The sequence below is a fragment of the Microtus pennsylvanicus genome, chromosome 7, assembly GCF_037038515.1.
Source record: "Microtus pennsylvanicus isolate mMicPen1 chromosome 7, mMicPen1.hap1, whole genome shotgun sequence".
NCBI classification, from domain to species: domain Eukaryota; kingdom Metazoa; phylum Chordata; class Mammalia; order Rodentia; family Cricetidae; genus Microtus; species Microtus pennsylvanicus.
In genome coordinates, this window is record NC_134585.1 from 11021445 (window position 1) to 11044328 (window position 22884).

The window sequence follows — 22884 nt, forward strand, 5'->3', positions numbered from 1 at the left end:
GAGGGGCAAGATGAAGAAGCTTGAAGCATACGGTCATAAAATCAGGAATGATCCTGTAGCTAGGCACAGAAGTGCATGCCCAAAGAGAAGCTGTGGTCAGGAGGGAGTAGAGAATTTTATGGTCTCAACTCAAGGGACGGGAGTCCATACCTTACCACAATGCCACAGTGAAGATGAAGAAAATCTGATTATAATCAGGAACACCAAAAGATCCCAACCATATCTCACTGAACCTTCCATGAGCTTCCAGTTCTTGACTCTACAAGCAGCTGATGCAAACATGGCTTCGTTTTATATAAAGGATGTGAGCATCCACAGACTTGAGTCTTCTTTGGGGAGGTCCTAGAACCAATCTTCTACCCATCGTGAGGAGTGACCCTATTGTCTTTGAAGAAACCCGAGCAAGTCACCTAACTCCTTCTACCATATGACAGACCATCTGAGAGGAAATGAGCCCTCTCCAAACACCGAACCGGTCCGCACCTTTATCTCAGACTGCCTGGTTTTCAGAGTTAGGAGTCATCAATTTTGCTTTTAATTTTTAAACTTAGATTTATTCACTTAATTTTATGTGTGAGTGTTCTGCCTGCATGTATCCTTGGTGCTTGTGGAGATCAGAAATGATCATCAGATCCCTGGGAACTGGAGTTACAGATGGTGATGAACCATCATGCGGGTGCTGGGAGTTAAAACCTAGGTCCTAGCAAAAAGAGTCTTGTTTTTTCAAAAAGAGCTTTTTAACCATTGAAGCAGAGTGATGGATTTCTTTAAGATGCATGCGTAAGTCATGCAGGTTGTTGTGGCACCCTGGATTTACTAAAGCAACTCCTGCAGACACTTGGGGTGACCCAGAAATGCCTGATGTTCCCAGGAGTGTGATACAAGATGCTTAGGTTCCTCTAGGAATTCCTTCATAACAGGCACCCTACTGGATGGTCTGCAGAGTTTCCCACCCATCCGAAGCAGTACTGCTCAACCAGGGATGTCTAACCCTGTCCAGAGAGTTGTGCTGCTGTGTCTGCGGGAATATGAGGGATGCTATTGTGCCACGGGTGTGCCATGTAGGGACAGCTCTAAGCAACAAAGAGTCACCTCATCTCACATGTCAGTACTACCAAGAATGAGCCCTAGTCTCGGGAACATGCAATATTAAGACCTGAGCCAGGAGCTGGGCGGTGGTGGGGCACGCCTTTAATCCCAGCACTCGGGAGGCAGAGGCAGGCGGATCTCTGTGAGTTCGAGGCCAGCCTGGTCTACAAGAGCTAGTTCCAGGACAGGAACCAAAAAGCTATGGAGAAACCCTGTCTCAAAAATTCAAAAAAAAAATTGCTTCAATCGACATTTTCCTGGAGGGGATTAGGGCCTCACGAGACTTGAGGGAAAGTACTACAAGCCACACTCCTGCCTTCTCACTGGCAGGCAAAATGGGAGGCAGCCACACTGTGAAGCCCCCAGACACACTGTAGCTTGAGCAGGGTAGAGGTGGACGCCCTCCGTTCACTGCCCCATTCCCGAGCTTTGATGGTGAATGGAGCCATGAAGGACCACAGGAGTGTGAGGTGTATTGTATGTCACTGGACACTGTCTGGGGGTCTTTTAACTGCTGAGAACCACCAAATCAGCCCATAGTATGGCTCCTCTTTAATCCTGGACTGGTAGGCACACCAGTTGGAATATGGGCATGATGCCGAGGGAGGCTAGAAGAGGCAGAGCAGGGTCACCAGAGGTGTTGGGAAGGGACCACGGACAAGTCAGTCCTTCCCTCTCAGTCATTCATCTGTCGAGCTGGTCCCTGTCCTCTTCAGGCCCAGGTTGGTCTCGTAGCAAAGGTTCCAGGTCCTGGAGAACTTAGACCTACAGCCTCATCCATCTGAAGCCCAGGACTCATCTAGGGTCAGATCCCACCTCTGGGCAAAGCTGTCTTAGTATCCCGAAGCCTTTCCAGCCTTCCTCTGGTCAGATGCCGCATAGACACAGGTTCCTTCCTGGGACACAGCCTGGACAGAGTTCAGGAAAAAGAGCCGCGGGCTCTGGCTCTGGCCCCGGTCTTGCAGTCCCTTCTTCACCTCCTGAAAAAGAGAGAGAAGCGTTCATGGAGAGGGAGAGGGCAGCTCAAGTCCCCCCATTATGCAAGGGAGTGGCCAGACAAAAAATAGAAAAACAGACCTGAAAAGGTGGGGCTTGGGGGAAGGGAGCCCGAGGATCCTGGCTAGGGAAAGACTGTGGGCAGGAACTGGTCCTAGAGCATTGAGTTTACAGCTTGGAGATCCCAGAGGGATGTGAGAGGCTACAGGGACCAGGCAAGGACGGGGCAGCTCAAAGCAACAACCCATCAAGAACAAAGTTCACTCTGTTCATGGGTCTAATTCACTGTGGACCCAGAGGACAAATCTGAGGTGATCTCAGGGCTTCTGTGGAGAAGGTCGTTTTAGAAGATTTGGGTTAGGGAGCTGGAGAGATGGCTCAGAGGTTAAGAGCACTGCCTGCTGTTCTAGAGGTCCTGAGTTCAATTCCCAGCAACCACATGGTAGCTCACAACCATCTGTAACAAGATCTGGTGCCCTCTTCTGGCCTGCAGGCATACATACAGACAGAATTCTGTATATATACTGAACAAATAAAAAGAAAAAAAAAAGAAGATGACTTAGGTTAAAGGGCCACAATTTTGGAGTCCATAGATACCCTGGGACCTTGAGGAGGACAAAGCACTAGATACTAGGTACCCAGGCCCACCAACCTGAGTAGTACCAAACCATATAGAACCTGGGGGTGCCTATAACTTTATGGCTAATAAGGAGGACCCAAGGCTGCTGATCCCATTTGTCCAGGGTATGCGTGCACTGCACTGTGCTAGCTTCAGCAGACAGACTCTAAATCTGGAACAATACAGAAAGGTTAACATGGCCCTCACTCAGGATGACTTGTAAATCCATGAAGCATTTCTTGTGTGTGTGTGTGTGATTGTATAGATAAACATAAAGGCACACTCACTCCTATATCAAGCCAGGTAGGGGTGCAGGGGCAGGGGATTGTCAATTTGAGATCAGCCTCGGCTACATAGCAAGTCTGAGGCTGGCCTGAGCCAAATTCTGTCTTTAAAGCAAACAAATTGGTTTGTATCCAAGAAAACTAAACCCTGGAGGAAGTAGTGGGGGACACTCAGAACATGGGGCCCTAATTCTCAGGTGTAAGATACTAAATCTGTGAACTTGGAGGTAGAAACTAAAGAAGGGCCTTGCCCTGCAGTTCTGATGTCTAAGATGTTAAGGACTTTCTATTCTTGGGGTATGAACCCCCACTACTGCAGTTTATCATGTTACAAGGGAGCAAAAATCCTAAAAACTGTATTTCTTCAGCCCCACGTCTCCATTTGCTGTTCCGGATTAATGGGCCAAGAATTTTGTTCACGGTGACCGGATACTCTACAGATGTCCAGGTGTAACAGCATCTTTGAAGTCCTTATAATTGTTTGCTGCCCAGGTGACATTATGTGACTTGAGCCACTGGCAAGGTGAGATCTGTAGCCACGCCTTTAGGGCTCTTAATTTTTCCGTGTTTACTCTATGAATTGCCCAATGGCCTTGACATTAGAGGCTGAGGACCCCAGTGCTAAAGCCAGAGTTACACTTTCAGTCCTCGGAGGCTCCGCTTCTCAGAATTTAGTGGCCAAACTCCAAGCCCTTCCTCGCCTTGGTGGTGGCTTTTGCTTATGAGGGTCCTTGGAGACTTGAGGTCTCTAAGCCAGGATTGATGGGGTTCACCAGGGAAAGCCCTGCATCTGCATAACTGACATTTGAACACTCAGGGTGCTGACAAGCTTGGCTTCACAAGGCTCTGGATTTCGTTGTCCCAGCTCCCAGACCTTGTGTCATCTTCTGAATGCTCCAAGAATCTCAGAGTGCCAAGTCTTGAGAATTGATACTCACTGACAACGGATCTTCAGTTAAGAGTCAACGGCCAAGGCTCAAGCAGTACGAGCTTAAAAGAACATGTCTTGGCTCTTACATCCTCTAGACATTAGTTCCTTGGACCCGGTGCTCTGAGAGAATGTCTCAGGTCCCTGGGAGAACCCTGTGCAGATGCTAAAATGCCAAGAATCTGAGTCCAAGGGGCTATGCCCTGAACCTCAGGATCTGAACAAGTTCTCAACACTACAGAGGTTGCTCAACTTACAATTGGGTGATGTGCCCCAATAAATCCTCCATAATTTGAAAATATTACAAGTCAAAAATGCATGTATATATTTAACATATCTAACCTGACCAGACAGATGACTCAGCACTTAAGGAGCACTTGTTGCTTTTGCAGAGGACCCAGGTTTGGTTCTCAGTCCATGTATGGGGGCCCATGCTACAATTCCAGTTCCAGGGACTGCAGTGCCCTTCCAGACATCCATGAACACCAGCCGTGGACATGGTGCACATACAGACAAGCAGGCAAAACACTCATGCACATAAATCCTTTTTTAAAATTTAAGTATGTCTAATCTATCAAACATCATAGCCTGTCTTAAATGTGCAGAACACTTACTTTAGCCTACAAAGTCATCTGAGACAAAGATTATTTTATTATAAGGTGTTGAACATCTTACATGTAGTTTTTTGAGTTTTGTCCTAAAGTTATATAACATAGAATGGTTATATGAGTCATCACCATTAATGTATAATGGACATTAGATGGTTTCTACTGAATGCGTGTAACTTTTCTTTCTCTTTCTTTTGCCTTTTGTAGTGCTGGGGGCTTGTGCATACCTTATCACTGAGCTACAACCCCAGCCCTGCATAGATGGCCTTTATACCACTAGAAAACTAAAAAATCCATGAGCCAAGGAGCACCTGTTGATGCCCCTTTTCACTAACGGCCTCCGAGTCTAATGGTTTTTAGAACTGGAAGGGGCCCTGGAAGATGGCCTTGGGACCAAGGCATAGAACTTCGAGAACCCTGAACCACAGATAGTTGAAATGATCCTGAACACAGTTTGTGGCCTCAGAAAGCTACTGGTAGTTTTAAAGATTTATTTTTTTTTTATTTATCTGTTTTTAAAACATTTATCTACTTTCCTCCTCCATGCGTGCGCGCACATGCACACACACACACACACACACACACACATGCAGGAGCCTGTGGAGGTCAGAAGAGGGTGTTGGATCTCTTACAGCATTCACAGAGTGGTTGTGAGCTGCCATATGGGTGCTGAGAACCACCAAGCAAGTGCTCCTAACCACTGAGCCCGCTCTCCAGCCCCAAAGCTGCTAATCTTTATATGTGCTCCACACAGTGCATCTACTGAGCTTCAGAAAACACCCAGAAAGCTAAGTTTCTGGGGAGGAAGGTGGTAGGCAGAGAGTAAAGAGATTTCAGCCTCTGGTCATACTCCAGGGTCTTAGTGGGGAAATCAGATGTTTGGACATGAGGGCAGAAAGACCTCCCACGATCCAGAACAAAATCCCAAGGGGAAAAACTGAGCTCTTTTGTGAATAAACTCTTGACTCTGAGTTTCACCACATGAGGGAAGAAGGCGCCAGGAAGGAACGGTTAACTGACCACAGTCAGAAAAGCTAGTTTCCTGGAAACGGCATACACAGAACAAGATTTTGAAGTCCTTAGCCCAGGAGATGCTCAGGCAACAGCCTACTCTCTGACTTGGATGCCATGGAACAGACCTATTGTCTTCCCGTTAAACTTCTCAACTCTTCATGGCCCCTGGAGGTGGAGTGTGTCTCCCTGGCACAGGAAGTTACCGAATTCTTTACAGGGGAGAAAAACATGCGTTTCAGGAGGCCGGTGGGACCTCAGCCTCACCTCATTGAACTTGGGTTCATACTCCACATGGCCCTTGCTATTGACGTGTAGGATGGGGGCTGCAATGGCTTCTGTCAGGTCAAAGCCAAGCCACAGCTTATTCATGATGGTCTGGAAGAAATAAGAGGACACAGAGAAGGGACACGGGCTCTCCCACTGCCACACTCCCATCTCCACCCCAGGGAGTTCACCAGAGAGGCAACATTCTAGCCAGGAACTCTCAGACTTACCTGGACCACAGCAGACACGATGAGTTCCCCACCAGCCCCACCAATCACCAGCTTGGATCCCTGTGCCTTGTTGACCAAGATGGAGGGTACCATGTAAGACGGTGGGCGCTCACCTGGAACTGGGGCCAACAAGCATCACCCACACCCTCTAGGGGTACCACCTACCCCTCCTCCATACATTGCTAAGTTAACAGTATTCAGTGATGGGGGTAACTCGCCCAGGGGTTAGTGGCCCACCCACCCTTCTTTCTCTCTTACCAGGTGGAGGAGTGGCAGTGGAACCTGGCTCGTGCCTCCAGCATAAGTCCAGGAGCTCGTTGTTAAGGAGGATGCCTGTCCGGGGTGAGTACACCATGGCTCCAAAGCTGCGGATGGGTAAGGTGGGGTCTGAACTTGGGGCCTTGGCTCCCAGCAACACAGGGCTGCAACCTCTGAGGACCCCTTACAAAAGTGCTTCCAGCACACCGGAGCCCAGAACCACTCAGGGACCTCAAAGATCCCCTTTGGCTCCCATCAGGACTCCTTTTTGAGTTAGGCCAAACCCAGGCAGGACCGGGCTAAGGGCCACCAAATAAAAGCTTTTCTAGGCAAGGAGGTCCCTGTGCCAGATCTTTTTTGACAGTGGGAAAAACAAAAGGGAGGTGTTGCCTGCTTAGGGACTAACAAGGAGAGGTCAGAGGGTGTAGACCAAACTGGGTCAAAGGAGACTTTGGCGGAGGGATCTACCCACCTGCCCCTGCGCCCTGTCTGCCCCTGCCCCTCCCCAGGTCCCACACACGGTGTGTTGATGGTGCTGGTAGCTGCCACAGCACTGCCGTCCTCTCCCAACACCGACACATGAGAAGTGCCCATCCTGTTGCCCCTGACCCCGATCAGGTTGTAGTGGCTGAGCTGGTGGTCACCGCGGCCGTCGATCTTCTGGCGAATGTGCTGGGCTAGAGCCTCCCCGAGAAGGTTCTGGGAGGTGTTCTGGAGTGAGCAGTCAGATAGCAAATTAATGAGGAGCCAGGCAGGGTCCTCAAAGCAGAGCGTAGCGTGAACTCGTTCCCCCTGGGAGGACCCTTTCTCCGGTCTGTTGTAGAAGGTACTTGAGCCCATGCTAAGACCAGATCCTACCCACTATAGCTACCACCTCAGAGTCCCTTGCAGCCCTGGGGACTGCTGCCAGGATATCCCTGCCCAGAACTACAAAGAAATTCCTCCACCTTCCCCATGCCAATGCTGCCCCTCCCTCCATGCTGTATTCTAGGAAAGGGTTGGAAGAGGACACCATCAGTCCCAGGGAGCCTTACCTGTATCCCCGGGCGACTATAAGAGTCCCAGAGCCGCCACCTCTGCCCTATTGCGAACTTGAGTGTCTCTACAAGGTGATGGTACATGTTCGCTTTTTCTTCAGGCCGGGCCACCGTCTCTGCCGAGAAGTTGAACCCTTGGGAGGTAGTGGGGGTCCAAGGGGGTTACCTTGTGTAGTGAGGTGAATGTTGGCCCCCCAAAATATTTACTCATTTCTTTACTTCTCAGGATCCATGAATATTGATTTATATAGCACAAGAATTACTATCACAGTGTATGGCAAAATATGTTAAGGATTTTGAGAGGCAATATTTATCCTGGATTGTATAGATTAGTAGGTTAGCCCTAAATCTGAGGATCAAGTGTGTCTCTCTACCCTCCCCCCCAGAGATAGGGTTTCTCTGTGTAGCCCTGGCTGTCCTAAAACTCTCTGTTGACCAGGCTAGCCTTAAATTCAGGGTTCTAACTACCTCTGCCTCCTGAATACATGAACTAAAGGCGTGTGCCACCGCACCAGGCCACGTACATCTTTTTTGTTTTTGTGTTTTTCGAGACAGGGTTTCTCTGTGTAGCTTTGGAACCTGTTCTGGAACTCACTCTGTAGACCAGGCTGGCCTCTAACTCACAGAGAACTGCCTGCCTCTGCCTTCCAAGTGCTGGGATTAAAGGTGTGAACCACCACTGCCCAGCACACATTTTTAAATGTACTTTTTAGGTATGAGTACTCTGTCTGCATGTATACCTGCATGCCAGAAGAGGACATCAGATCCCATTTTAGGTGGTTGTGAGCCACCATGTGGTTGCTGGGAATTGTACTCAGGACCTCTGGAAGAGCAGTCAGTGCTCTTAACCTCTGAGCCATCTCTCCAGCCTCCATACTCACCTTTCTAAGTCAGACACATAGAGGAGAAGAGATATCCCCCTCTTCTGTGTGATCTGACTTTCCACAATCTCAGCTACCTGCAGTCAATCATAGCTTGCAAATATTACATGGAAAGTTCCAGAATAAACAATTCGTCCATTTTAAGTGCTATTCTGTGTAGCATGATTAAATCTTGAGCCATCCTGCTCCATCACACCAAGGACGTGACTCATTCTATTGTCTAATGTAGCCACACTGTATCTGCTGCCTGGCTATTAATCCCTTATTAATACCTGCCCCAGCACTGAGACAGGACACGCTAGACATGAGCTCTACCACGGAGCTCTCAGACCTTAGTAACCCTCTCTACGGTGAAACCAGCTGTCACCTTATTGAATGTCTTATGCCAAGGTGACCTCTGTTACTGAACAATGGCCCCAGTGCACAACGTCTAGGCTTGGTTCTGAGCTTGACACTGTTGGGGAATGGTGAACACTTTAAAAGGCGGGGCCTGGGAGGATGGTTAGTTAGGTCATGTGCTCAGATGGGGCTGTGTTCTCTCCTTCCCTGTCTTTCATTTCCCAGCAGCCTTGAGATGGAGTTTTTGCTCTATCACCCATCCCTGCCATAACATGCTGCCCCGCTGCAGGCCCAGAAGCGATGGAGCCAACCAAACACAGGCAGGAATTACAAACCCGTGAGACAAAAAGAAACCATTTCTCTTTATAAGTGGGTTTTAATCCCAGATATTTGGCATAGTAACAGAAAACTAACCAGCGATGGCAATGATGATGATTTGTATAGACCAAAGAGAAGTCACTTAGGGCTTCCTGTAGGTGAAAGGCTGTGTCTTACTGTCCCTAATTTATAATTAAACTTTTAATCACAAGTGTAGCCATAGGGAAACATGGGGCATGTCGAAGGCTTTGTACCCGTCTGAACTGTTGGGCACAGAGCCTAGGGTGATGCAGTAAAGGTGAGGAGAGCCAACAGATTCTCCCCAGAGACTCCAGACTGAGCCTGGCCTGTGTATAACCTGCTGTGTGATTTCTGGCTTCTGGAACTGTGAGACCTCAGGCAGGCCCTGCAGGCTGTGGTTCCCTGCGCTGTGTGTCAACCCGGAGCATACACACCTGACATGCAGCTCGCTACCCGCAGGGCCTTCTGCTCCCATGCCCTGAGACTGAGTCACACACGCACTAAGGGAAAGGATGCCATTTCCTTCCTTGCAATCTGGGCCAGTTCCTGAGACAGAGACCAACTGTAAAACTCACTGTCCTGACGTGGATAGCATGCTTCTGTGAATCTAGTGTACATTGAAAAAGTCAAGGGCCATATGCTATGATGGGATTATGTCATGGGTGTCCCTGAGGGTCCACTGGGATTGGAGCTTTGATCCCCATAGTGTCTGCATTGGGAGGTGGCTGAACCATTAAGAAGGAAGACCTGATAAGACTTTAGGTCACAGGGAGTTTGCTGTTGGGAAGTGTCCCACATGTGACTCTGGTAGTTCTTACAAGAGGGCTGATATGATGAGGGCCAAGCTTGGCAAGCACTCTCCTATTGAGCTCAACTCCCAGAGATAAACTTTTCTTAATAAGTAGCCGCATCCAGCCTGGTGTTACAATGACAGAAAGCTAATGTGTTCACCAAAGTCAGGGGTGAACCAGGAGGTCAGGCTCCCTGCAGGGCAGAGCCCAAAGACAGAGAGGAGACCTGATGAAGGGCTTACCTTGCAGCACATTGAGAATGAAGTTAAGAATAGCACCCCCTGCAGGCGGTGGTGGTGAGTACAGGGTGTAGTTTCCCAGGGCCATCTCCAGGGGGGCCACCACTTCAGGCTGGAAGGCAGCCAAATCCTGAACTGTCAGCAGGCTTCCTGGAGAGAGACGGTGAGCTCCAGGTGCAGATGGAGATTGCCAAAGGGCAAGAAAGTTGCGATGCTTCTGGGGGACACCCAAAGGAATTGCTCTTGCCTGCAGTGTGTCTCAGGGACACCCAAAAGAATTCCTCTCGCCAGCAAATGGTGCAGTCCCAAAGGGGACCAGTGCACCCAGTGGTATAGGTAGACAGGTAGAGACCAGAGGAAGGCAAGTGGGAAATAGGAAGAGAAAGATGGCCAACTCTGCCACCCAAGCCTGCCACTGCTCCTCTACAGGCAGACATGCCGAAAGCCCTGCCGCTTGAGGTTCTTAACCACAGAGACCCCAAAGGCTAGCCATGGTTAGGCTGGACTAGATGGGCACCTGGCCTCTCCCGAACCCCAGCAGCACCCTCCTGAATCCCAGAGCACCCAGTAGTCCTGAGGAGCCTGGGGAAAGGTGGGACTTCCACCCCAATGCCCAGAACGTGGTTCTTTCCCTAGCTGGGCTGGGTGATGCGGCGTCAGCGTGGCGCATGGCTAACCTTCCTTGGCAATGTCCTCCACCAGCACGCGGCCCAGCCTCCCTGTGTATAAGGCCTCTGCACCCTCCATGGCCACTGTCTCCAGGGTGTTGGCCAGGGCAGGCCACGGAAATGGGTCCTGAGATCTCAGGGTTTCAGTCCCATTGAAGAAGAGCTGTCTGGGATGGGGAGGGAGGGAGAGGAGGCAACCTCAGACTAATGCCAGCTCCCAGAGGACACTCACATTCCTCTGGGCTCTAGAGAAATCTTCAGGATTCTTCTGGGGGAACAGCAGCGGCCCCAGCACAGAACCACTAGGGATTGGTTCTCTGGAAACAGCTGGGGCTGGATCACCACCCTCACTCCTGGCCCTGCAACCTTTCTGGTCTATCTGTGTCACCCAGAGTCACTTTGTCACCTACTGGGAGGACCTATCACTGAGGTGGCAGAGGGGTGAGCTGAGGACTGTCTGCCACTCCCAAAGAGAAGCAGAAGGAAGGCAGAGCAGAAGGGATAAGCCGCGCTTAGCCTGAGTTCGGTTCTGATCTGAGGAAAGCGTTGGTTACCCTGGCTATAAGGGCCTTGGCACCTCAGGTTCGACCCTCTGGCTGAGGAATGACGAGACACAGCTGTCTGGTGGCTGTGCTCAGGCAGGATGTGGATTTGAGAGCTGCGTTACAGTGCCTACTCACCTCAGGGATGACGAATACAAGAAGGGCCGCAGGAAGTTGTGACTGAGGTACTGGCTGAGGACAGAGGGCACGCGGAAACCCTCTCGGAGCAGAGCGATGGTGGGCTGGAAAAGTTGAGCCCAAGGCAGGCGGCCGTGTCGGCGGTGGGCCTCAGCATAGCCACGGAGCTCCCCAGGAACCCCAATCCACTGGGCCCCTGCACAATACACATCCAACCTCAGCCTGGCACAACCCTTTCACGCCAACTTGCTCGCCCAGCTTCTGAAGACCATGCCTGACCATACTGTTCTTGTCATAGACTGCTTGTGGCTCCCCAATGCCTTCCATATAAAGTCCACGTAAGAATACCACCACCAAGGCACCAGGCTACCCGCTGGAGTCTACTCTGCCTTCAAGTAAACTAGACCCAGGATCCCTGTCCCACCAGCCCAAACCCATTGAGCGTCCCAAGATTGGTCTTCCCCTCAGAATACCCCTTTCTTCAGAGTCTCCCCCAAAAGAAGACCTCTAACCCACCACAGAAGATCAGGGGGTCCACAGTTCCCTCATGTCCAGAGGCCATCCCCAATGTCAGAGTATCACGGCCTGAGTCATACAGACCCTTGGCAGGGGAGTGTTCTGGACAGGCCCATTCTGGTGTCAGTGAGGTTGTCTAAAGAACCCTTCCAAAGGCCTTACCTGTGCCCAGTGGCTGGGCCTTTGTGCACTGGTCTAGCAGGCCCTGGACATGGCTGGCTGGCACTGTCTCCCGAGCATTGATGACTTCCACCTTCCCTGGAGTTGAGGCGGGTGAGAGATGGCTCCAACCTGTTCTAGGTCTTGGTTTCCATCTCTGTTAACCCTTAAAATGCCACCTACCACCAGGGCTCCACACAACAGAGGCAAAGCCAGGGCGAAGAGTACCAGGAGTACCAAGGAAGAAGCATGCAAGAAAGCCCAAGAAATGAGTGCCCCGTGATTAAAGATAAGTCTGTCTCCCCAGGGGGAATCACACAGGGCCCACCTGTTGTCGCACTGTAGATAGTGAAGATGACCCCTCCGCCCAGACCCATGCTCTGTGGGTTAACGACACCAGTACAGATCAAGGCAGCGATGGCGGCGTCCGTGGGTGAGCCCTGTTGCTGGAGGATGGCTCTAGGCGACAAGACACAGAATCAGCGATCTGGCATCCCTACCCCATCTCTTCCTGGGCTCATGTGACTGGTGATTACTCGGAAACAGTGATGGTGTATCTTCTGGCCCCAAACCCCAAGTTAGATGAGAAAACACACTGCCCCCTCAAATCCAGCTACTCCTTGGTCCATCCTCATACCCAATAGATTGCGAAGCAGGAAGGCATTTACACTTCCCTGTACCATATATAAGGTTGTTCTCTGTTTTCAAATGATTCTGCTGTCATCATCCCCTGGAGCATCCCAACTATTCTCTGACCCCCACAGGTTCACTATGGTACATGTGCCAACACACACACACACATGAATGTATACACACATATACACTCCACACACACACGAATGTATACATACATATACATTCACACACACACACATGAATGTATACACACACACACACACGAATGTATACACATATATACACTCAAACACACACACACACACAAGCATACACAAACACACATTCATATTTACTGTGGTGGTTTGAATAAGAATGGCTCCTATAGGCTCATATGTTTAAATGGTTAGTTACCAGGAAGTAGAACTGTCTGAAAGGATTAGAAGTATTAGGAGATGTGGCTTTGTTAGAGGCTTTGAGGTCCAGGCTCTTCCTCTCTGTCTATGCCTAGCACTCCTGCCTCCATTTTCCCTGCCATGATGATAATGGACTAACCCTCTGAAACTGTAAGCAAACCCCCCCATTAAATGTTTTCTTTTGTAAGAGTTGCCTTGGTCATGGTGTCTCTTCACAGCAATAGAACAGACACACCCATACACACCTACATACTTTCACACACTTATCGCACACATGTACATTCACACACACACACACACAGGGTAGAGAAAAAGAGAACGTGCAAGAAGTAAATTAAGAGATATAAAAGATAAAGGAAGGTAGAAATCCTGAGACCCTGGAGTTCTGTGACGACAGGAGAGAAAACAGAGAGGCACTAACACTTCAGAGACAGAACTGAGGCCAAGTGTGGTGTGTGGTGCACACCTTTAATACTGGCACTTGAGCCGGGTGGTAGTGGCTCACGCCTTTAATCCCAGCACTCAGGAGGCAGAGGCAGGCGGATCTCTGTGAGTTCGAGGCCAGCCTGGTCTACAAAAGCTAGTTCCAGGACAGGAACCAAAACCTATGGAGAAACCCTGTCTCGAAAATTCAAAAAAAAAAAATACCTGCACTTGGGAGGGGGAGGTAGACGGAGCTTTGAGTTCTAGGTTAATCTGGTGTCTGTAGTAAGTTCAGGACAGTCAGGGACACACAATGAGAGCCTGTCTAAAAAGCAACAACAATAAACAACAACAACAAAAGCAAAATAAAAAACAAAGCTGTGGATAAAAAACAAACCAAGCCATGGTTTGAAGAGTCACTAAAATGTATCAACTTAAAACTGCTTCTAGCACAGACACAGACAAAGCTTTTGCTATTGACAATGTGTGTGTGTGTGTGTGTGTGTGTGTGTGTGTGCATGTGTGTATTTTAGGTAACCTAGGCGAGATTTGAGCTTGTAACCCCCTTGCCTCAGTCTCCCTCAGGTGGGAATATAGGCCTAGGCCACCAGGCCTGGATTTTTTTTCATTTGTGTTGAACTATACTAAAGCTTCTTAAAAGTATTCTTTAAGAACAGGGTCACCTTTCTTGAGTGAGACTTTTTTGTATGACTCTGGGTATATAAATAAAATATTTACTGGTGTAAGTACTGAAGACACTTATTTTAAAACAATTTTTTAGTATCCATTCAATTGCCCTTTTTTTTCTTTAACCTTTTGAGACAGAGTCTCATACAGTTTAGGCTGACATCAGACTGGATAAGCAACAAAGATGGCTTCTGATCCCCCTGCCTCTACCTCCAGCGTGCTGGAATGACAGGCATGTGTCACCACACCTGTGTTTTCCACTTATTAAAAATAACAAACCTGCATATTAATGACATGGATATGCTTATTTATTTTTGCATAATGAGTTAAACTCCAAATTAATAATTAATTAATGTTTCTAGAGCGAGAACATCTTCAGCATTTTTCAGTTGATTGACGCCTTGGCTTTATCATCATCAATACTAAGAAAGACATTTGCATAAATATGTAGAATAAGATGGTCAAAGTATATCTAGGGAATTCTCAGAAATTTTTAAAAATTCTCTCATAATCACAAGACAAAATGTATTTAACATTTTTTTTTGAAACTCGAGTCAGCAATTGGAACAATAACTTTTAAAATCAAGCATTTTCACACAATATAATACACTCTAACTTGGCTCCTATATACTGAGGAATGCCGAGGAAGAAAAAAGTAAAGACCTTTAAAAGCATTACGTTTCTATAAGAGCAGAAGACACAGCACACAACAGCCAGAGTGTAGGCTGCCTAGGGGTTTCTGCAGCATTCACCTGTGCTTTATGGCAAGCTGGTGCACACAATACAAAGCATGCATGCCGCATGTTCAGAACCAGGGCTGCATGTGTGCAGCACCAGTGATCTAGGAATACCTCGGATTTAGAATTTACTTAATTTTGAAATAATTTTTGGTCATTCATTCAGAAATCTTTTAGAGTTGTCATTTGGGGGATCCTATGCTGAGTTCCCCACCCCATATGGGGTCACAGCTGATGAAGTTGGGCCCTGCAACATCAATATAAAATCTAAAGCCCTTAAAACCCAAACGAGGTGTTGGGATGTTTGCCTGTCATCCCAGTGCTCAGAGGCTGGAGCAGAATCGCTATGATTTCAAGATAAACTGGGTTGCATAGTGAGTACCAGGCCAACCAGGGCTACCCTGCCCAAACACATCAAAATAAACAAACAAAAACCATTCCAACAAGTAACAACTAAGAACAGGATAAGGCATGGTGGTGTGTTCCTTTAATCGCTGTACTTGGAACCAGGCCATTAAAGATGCCACGTGCCTTTAATCCCAGTGCTCGGAAGGCAGAGGCAGGTGGATCTCTGTGAGTCTGAGTCCAATCTAGTCTACAGAGTGAGTTTCAGGACAGTCAGAGCTACACAGAGAAACTTGGTCTCAGGAAAAAAAAATCAGCTCTTGGAACTCCTAGCTGAGTTGGTGTGTTCGATGTTTGAGAGACTTTGTCTCAAAACATAGGATGAAGAATGACAAAGGAAGATACCCCATGCCAGCCTCAGCTTCCATGTGCATCTGCAAACATGCACACACAAATACATGAGCACCTACATAGAGCACATGCACACACAGACTCACACCTCTGCAGTGACTTGGTGCATATGGTGAAGAGTGGGAATATGACTTTTGAGTATACCTTTTAAGTACCTTTTACTTCTTATTCCAAAATAAAAATGAAAAGGATGAAAGAAATAAAACCTTAAAATCTAATAATATATTAAGCTAATAACTAGTTGCATTGACAGTGGTGTTTCATGACAGCAAAGAAAAATAACTAATACATCTAGTCTGCTAGAACATTGAACATCAAATTAATTATTAGCATTAATATTGTTGTTGAAGCAATTCTGAAATTTAGACAAGCAAATAATGAGCTTGTTGTAGATTTCTATATCCATGACAATGCGTGTGTGTGCATGCGTGTGTGCATGTGTATGCAAGTGTGTGTGTGCATGTGTGTGTTTGCATGCATGTGTGCAAGTGTGTGTGCATGTGTATGTGTGTATGTGCGTGCGTGTGTGTGTTGGAAGAACCCTATTATGGATTTGAACTGGAGCTACCAGGAAGCGCATGGTTCCCAGACATGACTTCTCTAGTCTCTGAATGGAAGCAGCAGCTTTCAGCTCTTACTTCCAGAGCACCATCTGCAAACCAGGCACGGAGACTCACGGCTGTAATTCCAGTGCTCAAGAGGCAGAGGCTAGAGAATAACACAAATTCAAAGCTGTCTGGTCTGTTTAGTGAATTCTAGGCCAACCAGGATATAAAATAACTGAATTACATATGCATAATTCCTTCATGCATACCATCCTTGATTAGTTCTTGACTTCAGGTCTAGTCAATGGAATATGCAAATTGATCTTGAGACGTCCTGAGTTAGTAGACAGGAATGGTCTCCAAGACTGATGAGTCTGGGTTGGGGAGATCCCCCATGTATGAAATGCCTAGTTCCCAACTTGGCAGTCTTGGGTGATAGTGGATTTTTTTTTTTTGGTTTTTCGAGACAGGGTTTCTCTGTGGCTTTGGAGCCTGTCCTGGAACTAGCTCTGTAGACCAGGCTGGTCTCGAACTCACAGAGATCCACCTGCCTCTGCTTCCCGAGTGCTGGGATTAAAGGCGTGCGCCACCATCGCCCGGCAATAGTGGAATATTTTTGATGTGTCTTAATTACTATTCTATCGATCAAAGGAGACACTATGACCAAGGCAACTCTTATTTTAAAAAAAAGAAGCAGGTAATTGGGGGCCTGCTTACGATTTTAGAGAATTAGTTCATGATCACCATGGCAGGAAGTAGGTGGACATAATGCAGGGACAGTCAGTAGGTGGGAGCTTTACATCCTGATCCAGAGAGAGAGAGAGAGAGAGAGAGAGAGAGAGAGAGAGAGAGAGAGCGCAAGCTGGCCTGGCATGGGCTTTTGAAACCCCAAAGTCCCACCCCTAGTGATTCACCTCCTCCAACAAGGCCACACCCCCTAATCCTTCCCAAACAGTTCTACTAACTGGTGACTAAGCATTCAAACACACGAACCTAGGGGGCTATTCTTATTCAAGCCACCACAAGCTATGTAGCCTCGTGGGAGATATTCTAGGGACTGAGAACATACCTTGATGCCCCACACCTGGCTCTTCATTTTTCATCTTAGCCACAAGATGAACAGTTTTGCCATATGTTGCTCCAAAACAATGTGGACAACAGCAATGGGCAAACCTCCCAACAGCAGGCCAAATGCATTTCATTTTACAAGTGACTATCTGAGGTGTTTGTTACTACAATGGAAACCCGACTAACACACGTGTGAAAGAACTTAGCTATGGGCTGGAGAGGTCGTTCTGTAGTTGAGGGCATTAGCTGTTTTTGCACAGGGCCCAGGTTTGACTTCCAGTACTCATGGCCTCCTGTGGTTTCAGTCTCAGGGGATTCAGTGTCTCCATCCTCTGAAGGCACCAGGCACACACGTGATACACAGACATACATGCAGCAAGATACTAATATACATAAAAATAAAACAAATAAATCTAAAAAGTAGAAAATATATAGTTTCTGTCTTAAAGGGACACCGACTGGTCATATTGTGATAATGTGAGCATTAAAAAAAGAAGGAGTTTATGCTAGGAATACAAATACTCACTGTGTTTTAAAGGGAGAGAAATAAGATAAAAAAAATACATCTAAGGCTGGAGAGATGGCTCAGAGTTAAGAGCACTAACTGTTTTTCCAGAGGCCCTGAATTCAATTCCCAGCAACCACATAGTGGCTCACAACCATCTGTACTGAGATCTGGCGCCCTCTTCTGGCCTGCAGGCATACATGCAGACATAGCACTGTGTACATAATAAATAAATCTCAAAAAGAAGAAGGAGAAGGAGAAGATCTAATGTACAAGCTAATCTTTAAAAAATGGCAGGAAGAGAGTAGCAGAAGCGCCCCATGCTGTCAGGCGTGAGGCTCACAACTGTAATCCTGGGGCTGACTAAGCCAAGGGGATTGTCCTGATCAACACAGAAAGGGAAGAGGAGAAAAAGAGGGAGAGGGGTGGGGAGGACAGAGACAGAGAGGCAGAGATTTTTTTCACAGAACAAAAACTTCAGATAAACAGTTACCATACCCAACCATCTAACACAGTTATAGATCTGTTTGCATCTCCTTCCCCAACAGCGGGACTCTGTCCCTCTTGGTTACCATTGTGTCCCCAGGCCATGACAGATTAGAGGTGTTCACCAGGCATTATTTTTCCATTCTGGAAATGGAACCCAGAGCCTCATGCGTGTTAGGTAAAGCCGTGCCGCTGAGCCAGACATCCGCCCCTCACATATCTGACATATGACAAACAAAAACATCAGATGTCGCAGGTAAGAGAAGGGCTCATGACCTGCCCACATGTATCTCTAACCCCCAACCACAGGCATGAGCCGGGAGCCTGGGACCATAGTAGTCCTATTCCAGTAGGATTATATTCCTGCTAGCCAGCTGCAAGAGGCAGGTAGCTCGGTGTCCAGAGCCTGGCTCTCCTCAGCTGAGAAATGTGATCGCTTTTGTCAGCAGGCGAATGATTCATATCATTTGTCCCCAAGGAACCAGCAGGCTGCTGTCACCACTACTTCCGTGACATGCTCACTCAGACGTGGGTGTGCTCACAGGGGCATTTGCTTGCACGCCTCGTCATGAGCCCCAGCGGTCAGAGAAGGCTGTCACTTCCCAGTGAGGTGGCCAGGAATACAGAGACCAAGAAGGTCATGGAACAAGTTTCAGGCCGGGAGGACATAAGAGGAGAAACTAAAGCCAAGGCCCTGGAAGGGAGGAACCCGGATAAGAGCCACGCGCTAATCTTCCCTTAGGTCTGGGATGTTGGCTATGTCTGGATCAACCCAGGCAGATGACACTATACAGAGCTACTGAAGAAACATGTCTATTGTGTGTGTGTGGGGGGGGGGTGAACTCACCTGCATGCTCACAGCCATCCTATGAGGGAGGTATCAGCATAAATGTCACAGAAGAAAAACTGAGGCTCACATGGTGCTATAGCTTGGTCTGTGTTACTGCTCTCCTCTGAGCTAAGAATGCAACCCTCAGACACCAGGTGGGCATGAAACAACAGGCCGCACTCCAGATGGGAACCCTCCAGAAACTTGCTCCCCAGAACCCCAAGGGAGCCCTACCCTCTGCAATTTTGGTAAATAAAGCTGAGGTCAATATGTGCCCAGAGCTGGACAGTTTGAGGTAAAAGCGGATGGGCAGGGGACTTGAGGAAGACAGCTCCTTCCACAGCCTTCCCACCCTGGCGGGAGCAGCAGCAACAAAAGTCAGGGGAAAACCCCAGACCCACTGAGATGGCCCGCCAAGACACTGCCCAGGTTCTTCCCCTGGACAGACCTCCTAAATCAAATGAAAAGCTCTTGGCCAGGGGTTACAGCAGCTGGGGCGCCTTCCCGAGGCCTTGCCTGGCTATGGTCCCTGAACTTTTGTTCACAGTAAGTAGTTGGGGCCAGAGGCTCCCTCCCCTCTCCTAGGCTCTTAAAACAAGAACAGGAAGCAGAGAGAGTTGTTTGACAAAACACAGGAGGGGAACCCACATCCGCTTTTCATCAGAGAGAGCTTGAGGGAGAGTTTTGGGTGCAAGAGAGTACAGGCCCCATGCTCCAAGCACCAACCGCAGTCCAGCCCTCATGGACCAAGCACTGCTCAGAGACCTTCCTCAGAGAGGGCTGCCTGTCTGGCAGGTTCTCTGTGGGGCCTGAGTATGTGCATGTGCACACACTTTAACCTCATTTACATCTTTGCATTCTGGGAGGATTAAGTAGACAGTGCATCTCACGCACAAAGAAACAGTTGATCTTAACTCCTGCCTCCCTTGGGAACAGCATGTGGAGCAGAAAGGACCGCTTCTACTGATCCGAACGGCTAGTCCCAGCTACTACCAAGTTCAGTGGAGACGTGAAGGAGGAGACAGAAAGTCTGGGAGCTCAGAGGACCAGGTCAGCAGGCTTGGGAGCTACTATGAGCAAGGGAGGTGGGAAAGAAGGGCTAGACAGGTGGATTAAGGGAGGAAGGAAGGAAGGGTGGGTGGATTCAAGAACAGCAAAAGAAAGCATGTGAGGCTGGTGTTTTGGACTGAGCCCACCATTCTCCCTGCTGCAGGCCCCAGCCCTGGGTGTATAAAGCACTTGGACCCCCACAGTGGGCTACCAGGCTAATATGATGGGAAGGAGGCCCAGATGGCTGGAAGGAAGGAGAGGCTTGTCCAGGTTTAGGGGGCTCAATGTTTAGGGGACCAGAGGTGGCTTCCTGCCACAGTCTGCTCCTGTGGCAGCGTGGTGGGTAGCAGGACCCTCCATGGGCTGGGTTTCCTGGAAAAAGGTCAGGAAACACCCATTGTGGCTTCTGTCACGCTCTCCTAGTCCACCAACCGTCATCAGTGACTCCACTCACGGAGGCCAGAGTCTACCATAGAGAAGTCCTGGTAGATGTGGCACTGGTCGTGTATGTGTGTGTACATGCATGTGTGCATGAGTGTGGTGAGTGTGTGTACACACGTGTGCACGAGTGCATGTGTACATGCATTGCGCATGCATATGTCCATGAGAGTGTTGTGTGTGTACATGCATGTGTGCACAAGCGTGCGTGTGTGCATGTGTATGTGTGTGCTTGTTCTGAAAGACCTGGAGAGGTAGCCCGGCCCTGGGAAGCGTTGTGTATGGCAGGAAGGGCAGGACCTCCACATGGAACCCTGTAGCCTGTTGCGCAGGCTCCCGGAAAAGTGCCAGCCTTGCTCAGGACAGGCAGGGACAAGGCAGCAGGCCTCATTTAGTTTACCTTTCCAACCAGCACTGTCTAGATGGTCTTCTTGAGCAATAGTGTCACAATACCTTTGCAACGCTGTCCCAAGTCCCCACCTCCCCTATGGACACACCTACAAGGGCCTTCCACACAAGGGCCCTGGAGTTGCTGTCAGAGGCCAAACACACAGTCAGCGTGGCACTCACGGGTCCCTACCACAGTCACACAGTCTCCAGGAGCAGTCAGCTGCTCAGAGCCACCAAGTTCACACCCAGCACTTACTCACCGTCCAATATCTGAGCAGATCTTGGAGTCAGCGGCGACGGCAGCATGTGCAAAGGCTCCGGGGCCACAAGAGGCACGGTGGTGAGAGAGGGTCACAGCCAACACAACGATGGCCAGACCCAGACCCAGACCTAGCAGGACCAGGCAGACTGTGGCCCTGTGACTCCAGGCCATGGCTCAGAGGTTCAGGAAGAGAGAGGGAGGCAGGTGGGCACAGGGCAGTGGACAGAGAAATGAACGGACCGGCAGATGAACAGGAAAGAAAGTATACGGGTAAACTCCAGCAACCAGACAGATGAAAAAAATCAATGGGTACAGAGATAGAGATAAATTATCACACAGGCCCGACAGCTGGCCAGAAAAGATAACAGGCTTACAGCTAGGTGGGCAGGCAGGTTTACAGAGGATCAACAGGAAGCCTGATGGGTTTATGGAGAGACAAACATCAGACAGACAGACAGACAGACAGACCCTCCTCCAGTACTTGCTACAGAGGCAGATCTGGTCACAGGTCTGAACTTCCAGTTTTTAGCTCCTACAGCTTGGCCCTGGAGGCAGGCCAGGACAGGGAGTTTTCTTCTTGATGAGAAGGGCCAGCTGCTGCTGTTAACTCTTTCACCGCCAGTGGAGCCTGCGGCCTTTCTTGCCGGCACCCGGGGCAGGGCCCCTGGGGAAACCTCATCCCACTGCCATTGAAATATGACACTTGCTACATCCAGAATGGCACCCAGAACTCGTGGAGACTCTCAGCCCTTCTCTGGCTCCCACCTGCTTAGGGTCAGGGTGTCTCCTGCAGGGTGGAACTCCTTTGCTCAGCCCCATACCCCCAGGTGGTCCTACCTAAGCATCAGCTCAATCTAGGCACCCACATGGCATAGGGAGGGGCTGAAAGTGAACCAGGGCAGCCGCTCAGGACCGTTTACCACAGCCTGGCACAGCCTCATCCATACATAGGTGTGTAAGGGGAGGAAGGGGGTGAGCAGATGGGCCACATGTGTAGCCCTTGGCACCCAGTGTCATTGCATCATCCACTCTAGGACATGGTGACCCAGAAACGCAAAGTTAGACTTCTCGGGGGTGAGTCTGTTCTGCCCGGGTACCCTCACTTCTTCTGCAGCTCAGAGCCCCACTGGCTGCTAGTCTGCCTCCCTGGGTACAGTGGTTCTCAGAACTGGGCCTGTGCCGGTGAGCCTCCTCCTCCTGTGGGTCTGGCTTGGGTCCTGTCTTTGTGTGACCTCAGGATGTTCAAGTGGGAGCAGCTGGAGGAGAGAGGCCTCAGCGAGGTGCTGCTCTCTTGAGCAGACTTAACAGGCTCACAGGACAGAAGCGCTCAGGGCTGGACTTTCGGAGTTTCAGTATCTGTCATCTTTCCACTGAGCATGGTTCTCTCGCATCTTCCGCTTGGTACCACCCAAAAATGAGGGCCAGAGAGAGAATGTCTACATCTACTCAGGGCTTCCCATCCAGAGGCCCAGCTCAGCGTGGGCCAGCGACACCGTTTCCTGTAAGCCTGTTCCCACATCTGCCTAGAGGGAGAGACTAGTGTCTGTGGGAATCTTCCCTATCCCGACTGTCCCCCGCATGGCCATGTCATTGCTCACCAGGAGCCAGAGCACATTCCTGAGTGTGGGCCAGCCCACCCACTGGTCATGGTCCTCAAAGCTTTCGAGACAAAGCAATGAGGGACAAGCAGACTCAAGGGTAACTTATCTCCCCCCACCCCCACCCGCTCTAGTCTCCA

The 22884-nt window shown here is 49.2% G+C and overlaps 1 protein-coding gene across 3 annotated transcripts; it reads right to left on the reverse strand.

Moving 5' to 3' along the window:
- Positions 1–543: 543 nt before the first annotated feature.
- Positions 544–21691, reverse strand: Ggt5 (gamma-glutamyltransferase 5). Of its 3 annotated transcripts, none has more exons than XM_075979965.1 (12): positions 21145–21691; positions 12268–12398; positions 11943–12038; positions 11265–11460; positions 10594–10751; positions 9920–10066; positions 7325–7461; positions 6811–7001; positions 6291–6397; positions 6033–6151; positions 5803–5913; positions 544–2069 (listed from the first exon to the last, which is right to left on the reverse strand). In XM_075979965.1, exons 1-12 carry the CDS (start codon positions 21315–21317, stop codon positions 1923–1925), a joined length of 1713 nt encoding a protein of 570 aa, XP_075836080.1. In that variant the 5' UTR covers positions 21318–21691; the 3' UTR covers positions 544–1922. The 3 variants fall into 3 exon arrangements, 2 of the variants coding, with proteins under 2 accessions (XP_075836080.1, XP_075836082.1); XR_012911331.1 differs by having other exon boundaries at positions 2032–2069; positions 6033–6098; positions 21145–21428; XM_075979967.1 differs by lacking the exons at positions 10594–10751; positions 11943–12038; positions 12268–12398; positions 21145–21691 and having other exon boundaries at positions 1773–2069; positions 11265–11328.
- Between the last annotated feature and the right edge of the window lie 1193 nt (positions 21692–22884).

Excerpts from the sequence above, each read along its gene's own strand:
- Ggt5 (XM_075979965.1), bottom strand. The coding sequence starts at position 21,317 with ATGGCCTGGAGTCACAGGGCCACAGTCTGCCTGGTCCTGCTAGGTCTG. Across the intron at positions 12,399-21,144 it reads ATCTGCTCAGATATTGGACG|AGCCATCCTCCAGCAACAGG; the intron begins GTGAGTAAGTGC and ends CTTGTCGCCTAG. Across the intron at positions 6,398-6,810 it reads ACCAGCACCATCAACACACC|CTTTGGAGCCATGGTGTACT; the intron begins GTGTGTGGGACC and ends ACCCATCCGCAG.